The sequence below is a fragment of the Atractosteus spatula genome, chromosome 1 (genome assembly GCF_055471065.1).
Source record: "Atractosteus spatula isolate fAtrSpa1 chromosome 1, fAtrSpa1.hap1, whole genome shotgun sequence".
In the NCBI taxonomy this organism is placed as follows: domain Eukaryota; kingdom Metazoa; phylum Chordata; class Actinopteri; order Semionotiformes; family Lepisosteidae; genus Atractosteus; species Atractosteus spatula.
The window spans coordinates 21,420,990-21,433,869 of record NC_142706.1 but is presented as its reverse complement, the minus strand read 5'-3'; the positions used below and the strand labels follow the sequence as shown (position 1 = coordinate 21,433,869).

The 12,880-nt window shown below is 36.3% G+C and overlaps 1 protein-coding gene across 1 annotated transcript in view; it reads left to right on the top strand.

Moving 5' to 3' along the window:
- Positions 1-12,880, top strand: part of ccdc171 (coiled-coil domain containing 171) — a 151,870-nt gene that overhangs the window by 73,124 nt on the left and 65,866 nt on the right. The window contains exons 18-20 of the mRNA XM_088913737.1: positions 7,817-8,043; positions 10,670-10,840; positions 11,795-11,980. Coding sequence (XP_088769863.1) covers positions 7,817-8,043; positions 10,670-10,840; positions 11,795-11,980 — 584 coding nt within the window. The remainder of the gene's footprint in view (positions 1-7,816; positions 8,044-10,669; positions 10,841-11,794; positions 11,981-12,880) is intronic.

Genomic DNA, 12,880 nt, shown 5'->3' with positions numbered 1-12,880 from the left:
GGGTGACAGCTAAGGATCTGCGGGCCTCTCTTGCACTTGATAACATCTGTGTTCATGAGTCTACCATAAGAGTGGTGTTCATGGGAGGTTACCATGGAAAACCTCTGCTCTCCAAAATAAACATTGCTGCCCATCTCAAGTTTGCTAAAACCCACCTGGATGTTCCACAGCATTACTGGATCAATGTTCTGTGGACAGATGAGACAAAAGTTGAACTTTTTGATAAATGTACAAAGCTTTATGTTTAGAGAAAACAAAACGCTGCATACCGACACCAAAACCTCATCGCAACTGTGAAACATGGTGGAGAGAGTAAAATGGTGTGGGGCTGCTTTGCTGCCTCAGGGCCTGGACAGGTTGCAATCATTGAGGGACCAATGAATTCCAAGTTGTATCAGGAAATTCTACAGCAGAATGTCAGGGCGTCTGTCTGTGATCTAAAACTCAAAAGAAGTTGGGTCATGCAACATGACAATGATCCAAAACACAGGAGTAAATCAGCAACAGAGTGGCTCAAACAGAAGAAATTCTGTATTTTAGAATGGCCAAGTCAGAGTCCGTTCAAGCAAGACATCCCAAAAATATTGATAAAATGAAATAGTTTAGAGGAATGGGCCAAAATACCTCCTAACCACTGTGCAGGTCTGATCAGCAGCTACAGAAAGCGTTTGTTTGAGGTTATTACCAATAAAGGAGGTTCCACTAGCTACTAAATATAAGGGTTCATGTACTTTTTCCATCAATGACCTTGATTGTATAAACCATTTGTTTAATAAAGATATGGCAGTGTAAAATGTTGTGTGTGTTGTTTGTTAAATAAGACTGTCTTTATTTATTATTATGACTTAGATGAAGATCAGATCACATTTTCGGATCCATTCATGCAGAAATCCATATAATTCCTAAGGGTTCACAAACTTTTTCTCACAACTGTATAAGGATGTGCTTTTTCATCCTTTGCACAATATCGAGTGGTCAGGTTGGATTCTAGAATCAGTGCAGGTATGTTGTCTTTGATTATATTACTGCAAAAAATAAAATACCGTACAAGTAGTTTTGATTTCAAAACAAGTTGATGGTTGTCAGTGGCTTTTGTTAAACAGGGATGAAGAACATATTGAATATAATAAAACCAGCATTAACTCAGAACATATTGAATAGAACACAACCTGATCTATATTTCATTATTTTAATAGAATTCTTTATAATGTAGTATTGATAGAGCATATTAAATAACACAGAGCTATTAACCATATACAGTACATTGTGCTGTAATGGAATGTTTCTGTAAATGTCTAAAAAGAACACCTAATTTTTCTTTACTTAAATGGATTTACACTTCAATTAAAAACAAAATGTGTATTCTAAGTATAAGACCCAATTGATGTGGTCTTCTGTAAACCTAGGCCCAAACAGATTACCTTTCTTGACCTCACTTGCTGCTTTTCATTCTGTTTCTTTGACACTGGGCTACACATATAAAGAAGTAGTACAGTACAATACGGACAATACAATAAGGAAAAATAGAGTACACATAGATTTTAATGTTATTGTTGATATAGCACAATTACAGAATTAAATATATTGAATGATGCTTAAGTCTCCAGTCACTGGTTAAACACTTAAGATTTCACATTTGAAGAAGAAATACTATAGAAATTAAAATATTTTTACATTTCTATGTCAACATATGTAATGTGTGTGGAATCAGACGTAGTTTTAGTTTGCCTTTTGTGTTGTGAGGAGAGTTGATTTTCTTCCCTGATTTCATGGAGTGGTTATGTGTGCACAGTCTTAATTTTCAAAAGGATCACATAGGATTGCAGTGTGGCTCAGGCTTTCCAACATATCGCTGCAGAATATTTGGGACATCCTTGCCGTGTGTGTGAAACAGCACATCTTTGCTTGAGAAAAGCAGTCTATAAATCGCCTGTAATACACCAGCCCCCAAAGTACCCACTAAGTACTTAAAGTATTTACAGCTTCAGGTTCACCCAGCTCCCGTCTCTTATCCCTCTAGATTACATATAAGACAACATATGACAGATAAGGGCCTGTCTGAGGGCTTCAAGAAATAAATGCCTCGGCGTTTATGAAATCATAAATAAAACCCATTAAATTTATCTCAAACACTAATTAGTATTAAGTGTGCCTACAATTTTATTTATCAACTTCAGACACAATTAATAATTACAGCTCTGAGAAAACCAGCAATAAGCTGCACATGTTTGGTGTGTTGAGGCCATAAACCCATTACATACACAAGATGATTACCTGGGCCCGATAGGGAAATAAGTAATTGTGCCTGTAAAATTTTAATTGCCCCAGAATGCAAGCTAAATTATAGCACCTTGATTCCAGACATAAATAGTATGGCAAGAGGGAGCGATGAACTAAATCATGAGCTGTGAGACATGGTGTTACTGCAAAGCCCTCAGTTATAACTTGGAAGGAGCAATGTCTTTTCTGTGACATTAAATTAAAAGGCTAGAGATGGATCTTTTCACTGTGTTTCTAAACCCTGCTGATTGAAAACCTAAGGAGGTTCTTTGCAGATTTTCTGCTTCTATAGGCAGGGTGAATTTACACATTAAAATGTATAAAATCTGTAGTTGCTGTAGTTTGTAATCTGGTTATATCCTGTTTTATATCCTGTTTTGTTTATTCCTTCGCTCTTCTCCATTTGCAATTGCATTCAAAAATATTTTTGTAAAAAAAATAAAATAAAATGCACCAACAAAAATAATAAAAGGGCTGTAGTAGTTCAGGTAGGTAGCTGCGTCAGCATGCATAGGCTGCAAAGGAACAAGTAATAGGTTTATTCCATGCTGAAAAAAAGAAGAAAGACCTCACACCTGAAGAAGGCTCCACAGCCGAAACGTTGTGTTTTCTTTCTTCTTTTTTTTCAGCATGGAATAAACCTATTACTTGTTCCTTTGCATAATAATAAAAATATAGGTTCAGGTACACAAAATTGGATTTCTTGGGACCAAAGACAAAACAGATTTCAGGCTTTTCTGATATTCAGACAATAAATACTAGAAATACTTTCTATAAATAACAGACTTCCTATAAATATGTTTTAAGGTAGTTAGATAATGAATAATAATTTAATACAGTGTTTATATTTATATTGTATCCAGAAGTACTACATGCATTACATGTGGATGGGAGGGCTGGAGGTACTGGCTTTATGAGAATCTTGGGTGTACTGTGCAGAAGATGACCTGGCAGCTGGATTGTCTGCTATTGATGTAGTGATTTCATTTGTGACACTTTCTTAAATAAGCTAGTTTATATGACCGTGGAGCCTTCTTAGGCTCCACGGCCGAAACGTTGTGTTCTCTTTCTTCTTTTTTTCAGCATGGAATAAACCTATTACTTGTTCCTTTGCAGCCTACGCATGCTGACGCAGCTACCCACCTGAACTACTAGTTTATATGACGTTTGGGGAATTTTGTTTTTAGAATCTTCAATTTCTCAAATTTCTCAGACAAGCAAAATTTGTTAGTCCCTTCTGAAGTTGTGATGTTTAATTACCTTGATCAGATTTTCATGAGGATGATGTGATGTACAGTGCATGATGGCTGCAGCTCTCTGATCTTTTTTATCCTCAGTCCCCAAGCTTTCAGTTTAGTTCTATCAATTTAGTTTTGTTGTTGCTTGCCTCCACTTTGTTGACTTTGTGATTAATTCTAGACAGTATTTTACCTGTTTTCCTTCATGGCATTACCTTGGAGAGTTTAAAATATCAATTAATATAATATGAATTGTTTGTATATAATTCTGTATTTTCCAGGATTTTAATATTCTTCAATGAATTCTATCAGACCACAGTGCAATGGCACCTAACATTCCAAATAAAATAACACATTGGCACATCCATACTACTACAGAATAGCTTGTTCCACTTTAATTTCATTCCAAAAATTTGAAGTACCATGGAGCTTGTCCTTCTTTTGAAATAAAGTGGAAAAGCCCCTGTGGAGGCACAATTCGATGCAAAGAAAAGTTTTCTTTGGAGCACTACTGCACAAATATAAAATATTTTACAGTAATCTTCATAGTATTAGACAGAGCACAGTCATCTTTATCATAATTAAGTCCAAAACCAAGAAGGTCACACACCTAAATATTTGTTTAAATTTAAATTCCACAAAACGCAAATCTACAATAACATCAGTAACATTCCACTCTATGGACGTACATTTGAAGTCTCGGGTAACATATATAGTCCTACGAAGGACTTCTGTGGGGTATTAAAGGAGGTTATACATGAAAAACATTTACTAATAGCATACAACATCATGGATAAGGTCAAAGAACTCTTTGAAGACTGCAAGCAAATAGTCAGTGAATTTTAATTTTTAAGAAATTTAAGACTAATGCAATACTGGCCACCCTGCTTTGAATAGGACAAATGTATCTGGCCACCATGGGCTGTGGAACAAGTTGTTTGGGAGTCATCTGTAAACCCAGTTATCAGATGGTATATTCACTTTACAATGTATCGAAAATGACAATTTGAAGTTGCCTGCATAAATGTGGCATTCATTACAGGGTTGCAAAGAAGATAATTCTTTTTAGAATGAACCACAAAAACAAATGACTCATATACTGTATACTGAACTTGACATGTTGAAAGGAAAGTCATATAGTCAGATGAAAAGACAATTGGGCATTCTGGATTACATATCGGTATTATGTTTGGTGTAAAAACGTTTAAACGATTAAACAGTTTTTTCATATAGGAAAAAACAAATTATGCTGGAGAGTTAGTTAGGGTTATTTTTTGGGCTCGTTTTGCTTCTACAACTCCTAGAATGTTTTGAAGATAGTTTGAAGATATTAACTCTAAACTCCTGTACCAGGACATGCATGACTATGATCCGAAACATACATTCAGATCGACAAAGAATGGGTAACAGCATACAAATATTCTCCCCTTACTAAATAAAGACTTATCCCTGGTTGTACAACTTGAAAAGCTAGAAAGAACTGAAAAAAAGAAAAGCAGTCAAAGTCACCTGTAATCTCACCTGTAAAAATTAGCAGGCCTTTTTTTGTAATTAGCAGAGTTTTAATGTTTTTAACTGGGAAATGGAATCGTCAAAAGTTAAGTTTAAAGGGACTTTTTGTAACAAGAATTTTCTGGTATTGAGGACAGTATGGTATTCTTATTTTCTTTGATAATGTAATTAAAGAACATTTTACATTGTTGAAAAATATTCTTTACTTGTTACTTGTTCTTCTATAGGTAGCCATGTTCTTTCTTTGTTTGCCATTTCATTAGAGCCATTAGAGCAGGCAGTAGACTAAACCACAACAAAGGTCCTATCAATATCAAAACATACACCATTGTCGAGTTTATCGTCGTCTATGTTTATTTAACATACTGTTTAAGAACAGCGATCTTAAAACAGATCACCGTGGTACTCCACTAATTACATTGCTGTGAATTTCACTATTTACTCCATATCTGTAACGTTTTCTGTTCATTTGCTTGCATTTTCTTGAATCCTGCTGCCTGCAATTTGAGAGTTTTAAGAGGAAATTTAAGGTTTTCTGGATATCTAAATGTACCATATAATACCTGTTTGAATCCATTTCTGTTGTTGTTTGTTCAAACAGCTCTTTCAGGTTAGTTTAGTAAGACCTACATTTTCTAAATTCATGTTGATGCTCCTCTAAAATCTTACTTGTCATATAGACAATCCTCTAGTTCACTTATGATTACCATTTCCTTACATTTACTGTACATACGATTTGCAGTATTAGTCTCATTCATTTATTCAATGGTTGGGTTTTGTCACTGTTTTTTGAATGGACACTACATACTGTAAGTAATTTTCCATTACGTGGGTCTCACCTCTGTCGTGCATTGCTGCTATAAGAGTTTAATTAACCTATAACTTCATGTTTCCTTAATTACTTTGTTATAACAGCATGAGGAGCTGGCGATAAGTTTTTATCTATTTCGTCTCTAGTACTTTTAATATTCCTAGAGGTCCTTCTCTTCAGCTTGAACAATTGAACAAATGGAATTTAGTTCAAGTTGATTTTTTTCTTTTGCGAGTGAGAGTTGGCTTTGTAGAAAGCCATTTGTTAATTGGAAAAATCTTCCAGAAAATGGCACTATCCATATCCATTGCCTTTACTGGACATTTATGACAACAAAGGTCCACAAGCACCAATTATTGCAAATATCATGTTGTTTGTAGTTCTTGGAAAAGCAGATACTATATGGTGATGAGATATTCAAATTGGAGCTATTTTTATTGATTAATTGTGGACCTTAACTTATTTTGGATTAAATAAAGAGTGATATCCATCCTTTTATATAATGATTGATGCTTCTCATACCTTTTAAATGTTAAGTACATGTTTGAAATAAGATGCATTGCTAATTATAGTGTATATCTTTCATGATTTGAGATAATAAGCCTAAAGAAAGGTCAGCAGACCAAAATGTTTTTTGATCAACAACAGTTTTTAGAAAGAAGAGATAGTGTTTGTGGGACTGTATATTTGTTTATCCTTTTTGCTCATTTTGCCAGGACAGAGGTTATCCCTTAGGACATTATTGCTGAATCAGTGTTTGCCTCATCCTTTAATTTAAAATCTGTCTACTTTTTTTACTTGTGATGGGTGTAAGAATGTCTCAGGCTGAAGGTGTTTTATTTGATGGTTCTTTAAAGTCTGTGAGCAAATGGAAACAACACACTTTTACCTGCCTTCTCTCCTAGTCAGCAGTCTTTCAATTGTTTGTGCCACTCACAATTTCATTAACCCCACAGAACATTGTGCTGTTTTGGGGGGGTTTAAATCTGTACTTCGATTAGTATTGGGAAAAAAAACACTTTGCAGAAAGTAGAACAGGCGTTTCAGTTGGGAAAAAAAAAAAACTAACTGATCTGACACTGGTAATTCTAGGGTCTACCAGTTTATGATAATGCTGCATTGTTAGTGTATAACATAAAAAGTTGTACTTGAACAGTGTTCATAATGCCTTCTGCCTAAATATCACAAAAATTACCTGAATATTTCAGGCACTGAAGACATTCTTGTAACAGACAATATTAATCATATGTGATCACTTAAAATTACAAAGCTCATATTTAGTACAGACTGAATTATTAAGTGTCAGATGTTTTAGAAATAATGGATTTACTATCAATTGATAGCAATGAGTGATGTTAAATAAAACTGGACTGATGAGCTGATAGCCAAAACTATGACAAAAAGCAAGAGTTCCATCAACAATTACAGCATCAACACTTTCAGCAGTTCATCAGTATGATTCTGAACAGTGTGTGCACACTCAGCACACCAGAGCCAGTCTCATTTCGACCAGAGTGACTAAAGACCATTCTTTGGGATAAACCTTATTGAGGGAAGAGCATTAATGTGTTCATAAATATGAAATTTGATTACAATGGTAATACACATTTTTTAAACAAAGTACTTTACATGCTACCTTACATTTCAGACATGATTAATAATTCTCCATGTAAAATAATGTAGTGCCAAAGGTTGGACACAGAGTTAATTTTCTTCATGAAACAGCACAGATGCATTAACCAGAAATTTTTCCAGCAGCTTCCTTCCTCTTTGCTGGCATGCTTTACAAGCTGTGATGTTCTTTACATCATAGAACAAATTCAGGTGTTATTTCTCCTGTGGGTTACTGAATATTGCTGTTTTGATGTTAAGATTTTGTAAGGATGGACTTGAAAATGTTAGTACCAGATTCTTTGACATGAGAGATCAATCCTGTGCAGATACAGCCTGATTGTGCTTACCGATTGTTTGTCAGATGCCAGCTTGCCATCCTCGGGTCCTCTGGTCCTCACTGCTGCTCAGAATTCCTTTGCCAAGCTGATGGAGAAGCTAGGTGTGGAGATGGAGGGCAGTGCAGGGGTCTCAGGGAGGCTCACCTGGTATGGAGACAAGGGTGCCCTGACCAGGAGACTGGGCCGTGGGCTTCACAGACTCAATGCACAGATGCTGAAAGCTGGTCTGCCCGTAGCGGTGACAAATAAGGTAATATCGCCTGTCATTTATTTTCAAAGGATGTTTTAATTTCTTTGTAGCCTCCTTTAACAGGAACCTCGTTGTTATTGCCTCACTGGTCCCAAAGAACTTAAACTAAGTGTTTCATGCCCAGATCAGCAGCGGCTCTCAGCTCACAGCTGCCATGGAAAAATGCAGCATTCCTCCAGCTGAGCCTATTTCTCACGGGGATATGATTCTAACAGGCTCGGGCTGCCTGCTGATTTGGTCGTCCTTTACCAAGCCAGTTCCCCATCATCTAATTAAATACACCAGATTCCCTATATAATACCTGAACCAACACAGGGAATGTGATCAGTCATTTAAACTACCGCTATGCTCAGCCTTGTCTTACAACATGCTACAGATTATTTAAAAAACCATGTCCCTGTGTCTTGAGCTTGACTTACAAATACCAGAACGCTCTTTCCTGCCTGAATCCAGCCCTGTCTCCCGATTTTCCAAATCTTCCCAAGTCGCCATTTTTTCCCTTTTTTTCCCTGGAAAACTCCATTAGCCTCCGGAAATCACTGGGCTCCTACAGTTGGATTGTGTGCCTGCCTGTGAGACGCGGTTATCAGTAAAAACTAACTGCATCATAAGAAAGAGTAACTGATATTTTCCTGCAAAACAAAATAAAAGAGACCGACTTTATCATAATTGTTTTCAAGTCTCAGTATGCATGAATAAAATCACTTTAGACTATACCAAAGACAAAAAGAATCTTGAAAAAAATGATGGTTTTCAGGAGAAGATTTTGGGGAAGGAAAGGGGACTTTTTAAAAAAAAATACACATCAGGAAGGTCAGTTACTGAATTTTATATTGTATTGGATCTCTCATAAGAATATGATAAAGATTAAACTTGAGAGGGGGCTGTTAAGCACATCATTTTCATTTGGTAGCAGTGCCTCTGTGGCTAAGGATCTGCGCCTGTGGCTGGAAGGTTGCCGGTTCAAATCCCGTGGCTGGCAGAGGAATCCTACTCCGTTGGGCCCCTGAGCAAGGCCCTTAACCCCAACTGCCCCAGGGGCGCTGTACAATGGCTGACCCTGCGCTCTGACCCCAAGCTTCTCTCCCTGTCTGTGTCTCATGGAGAGCAAGCTGGGGTATGCGAAAAGACAAATTCCTGACGCAAGAAATTGTATATGGCCAATAAAGTGATCTTATCTTATCTTATTTATCCAAAGATTTTGTATGATGAAATACAATTTATGATAAATCAACAGACTGAAATGGCAAAGATAAAAATGTGGGGTTTGTCCTTGTAAACAGGCTTCAATAAGTCTAATTTAAAGAGACGTAAGAGTTATTGAATTAAAAAAATGCACCTTTCAGGATTCATACAATACTTAGCTTCCAAATAACAATTTCTTCTATTAATTGTAAAGGATAATTAAACAATACATTGACACCAATGTAACAGTCAGTCAGTAATTCAATTAGCTTTATTCAGTCATCTTACCACCTGCCATAAATATAATTATATTCAATATTTGATTGAATTATTAACACTCTCTTAATTGGTCCAACACATGGATTAACTAATTTAACCCTTTGCTTGACATGGTAGCTCCCTTTAAATATACTGTATGCAGGTTCCACCTCTCTCCTTCTATCCTGATTATGTTCATCAAACATGTTTCACTATTGTACTTTTGCAAAAAATAACTTCTTCTTTTGCCTGATGTTAGGTAAAAATAATTTAAAATCTAGTTAGATATGTCCAGCTGATAAGAGAAGTTGAATTATGTGTGTCCATGTTTGAAATATAAACTGTTTTACCATCATTTACAATATGTTTTCCTTTTAAATGGTTTCATAATATTTAGTGTCTTGTCTGAAAGATATTTTCAAACAAATACTTTTGGTATCAATGCATTCAGTTGGGCCTTTTTATTTTAATTTAAATAAATGGTCTTATCAGAACTAATTTTGTGATATGCCATGTTGAGGATGATCTAGGAAACCAATAACCTGTGTTAAGCACAAATTAGTCATAGTCAGAGTTACTGATTATCAATGTATGGCTGCAGGCTCTCTGCTTCATTCTGCAACCTGCAGAAGCTTAGCACCTTCTCTTCTAAAAAAAAATTTGTTGCTCTGAGAAAGACACTCTAAAAGGATAAATGTTGTGCCAATTTTTCGGAAGTGGAATTTAAGTGTTCGTAGAATGAATCATGAAGAAATGCATTATCCTCAGTGGCCGGTTTGCACAAAACGCAGCTGAAAGTTTTCAGTAAACTTAAGGGCTAGAGAAGGTTTCAGTGTTGGAGGTCTTTCCCTGACCTCCAGAGTTTATATGCAAACATGTTAATGAAAAAAAAAATGCAAGTGAGTATCTCTTGCGAAATGTAGCTAATGAGTAGAACATGTAGACCTAATTGATTTTACATCATGTTTCACGATTGGCAGAGGGTATGTGAAAGACAGATGTGAAAGACATTTTTAATCTCATGCGTCTGATTTAGCTTATTTTCTGAAGATGTGAACTTCAGCAGGGTTTGTTCCTATTCCGACGATTTTTTTTTAGAGCGTGATGGAGTGCTTTAGATTATAGCCTAAACAGGATTGCAGTTTGTTATAATTTTAAAAAATACAGTATGTGCCTCTCTTAGCAAATGGTGGCAGTGTTGCAGCATCACATCCTTGAGTTCACCCAGCGGCTGCACGCAGCGGAGGTGGAGCGACGCAGCTTGCGCATGGAGCTGGCCCAGTTCAAGCGCACTGTAAAGGATATGAAGAGGGAGGCGGACAAAGCATTGGGCTGGAAGGATCTGAAACAAACTGTGAGTGTGCCTCTGCAGTGCTGTCCTTTAAGTTCATGTTCTAATCCCAACACTTCATATTTCTAATTATACAAAGTAGCATGGGATTTCGTACTGATTCATGCTGAGTGCATTTGAAGCAAGCATGGTGACTTACAGTTACCATGTCTATATGATTTTCCTCATTCATAATTATGTTTTAATAGGAGCTGCTTGCAAATGGTAACGTCTTACCATTTACAAGGATCTGGACATACAGTCAATGTACTGTATATGTATGCACAATGCAGAAAGAAGTCTTTACTATTGATTATTGCAGTACTGTACATTTTACAATTCAGGGATAAATGGAAATTATAGGCAAAGGTACAGTGTAAAAGGTTTTCAGATGTGTATTGTGCTTTAGATAAAGTAACAGTCTGACTAATCAAAAAAGGATTCCTGAAATCTTCATAGAAGAAGTGATGCTTAAATGTTTAATCTTAAACAAAATTAAAATGTTTCCCCAGTTCAATACAAAAAACATTGTTTTAAAAACTAAATCTAACAATTACCCTATGTTTAATATACCGTATTACTTTCTGTGTAAAATATATATTAATAATTACAGCATAGCACTAATAATACAAAGACTACACTACTACAGTACCTTTGATAGTGATAGTAACATTTTTAAATAGCTATACAGCTGTAAAATTAAACTTTTGACTCTGCATTTCTCTTCAAAATTGCATGAATGCAGACACTGCTGCTAATGCAATGTGGCTCTAATATTCACAATGCATCTCTACTTTGCAATACATATTGTGATTGCTATTAAAATTTAATCAAAATGCTACACATACTCTAGTAAGCCTAAATCACCAAATTTTACAATATCTGGTCTGATCTGAAAATATTTAAAAAAACGGGGTTGTATAAATGGGAGCACAAAATGAATGAAATACATTTTTTGCAATGCATGTTGCCTGACAGGCTGGAGTTCCTTTGGAGAGGTTTGAGAGTGTGTGCCAAGAACTTAACAGTGCTCTTCAGCGAGAGCAGCAGGCCCAGGCACTGCTTCACGAACAGGCCCAGCAGCTCCAGGATTTAGGCCTCAGGCTGGAGCTGCACTCTGAAGAAGAGGCAGAGAAGGACCAGACTCTGGCTGAAGCTGTCAAGGTAGGCTTCTCCATCTACTGTATATGATTTGTGTTCATGTCACAAGCCTTGAGATTGCCAAATCATTACAGTTTTAAATAATTTAGGTCACACTACTGTATCTTGGGGGTTGATTTGATTTGTTAAGTAACACCAAATCTTTCTTCCTATGTGTAGATGAGCACCATTGTAGACAGATGAAAAGATTATTTTTGTAATGCAGGATTAAAGTCATGATAGTTATGAAAGTTGTTATAGCACATACTTAAAATATGAACCTTTACGAATGATTGGCCTCTCTGTCATGTGTTACACTTGTTAGCTAGTTGATAAGAAAATTTCATTGAGCTGTTTATGAAAGAAGGCAGGCTATCAGCTTTAACAATATGGCTGGATACTTTACCCTATGCCACAAACCCTTTGCCTAAGGAAGTGTCTCTTGGTCTCAGTTCTGAATGTGTAGTTTCTGGTTCATATTTCACAGTTGATTCTGAGGAAGTCTTTCGAGTTGACTTTGTCAATACGTTTGAGGATTTTGAAATATTTGGTCTCCACTTAGTCTTCTCTGTTCAAGACTAGAAATTATTTTTAGCCTGACAGCTTTTTCTTTTAAGCCCAGGAAGGTGTCTTCCCAGCTTCTTTCAAGAAGCAGATGAATGAGATCTGAGTTCCTGAGCACAGCCTGAGTTATTGCATACTTTCAGTGCTTACCAACACTGTCGGTCTTAAACTTCTGAAAGGGAAATGAGGAGTGCCAAATCCCAAATTCAATAAGAAGAGAGGTGATACTATAAGATACTATGAGTTCTTCGTTGACAGGTATGCCAGACAGGTGTGCAGTTGCTGTTCAGAGGGAGAGATCATAACATCGGGGCTCTTTTTTTTGCAAGACCCTATTAATGTGCAGAGGTTATATGGAGG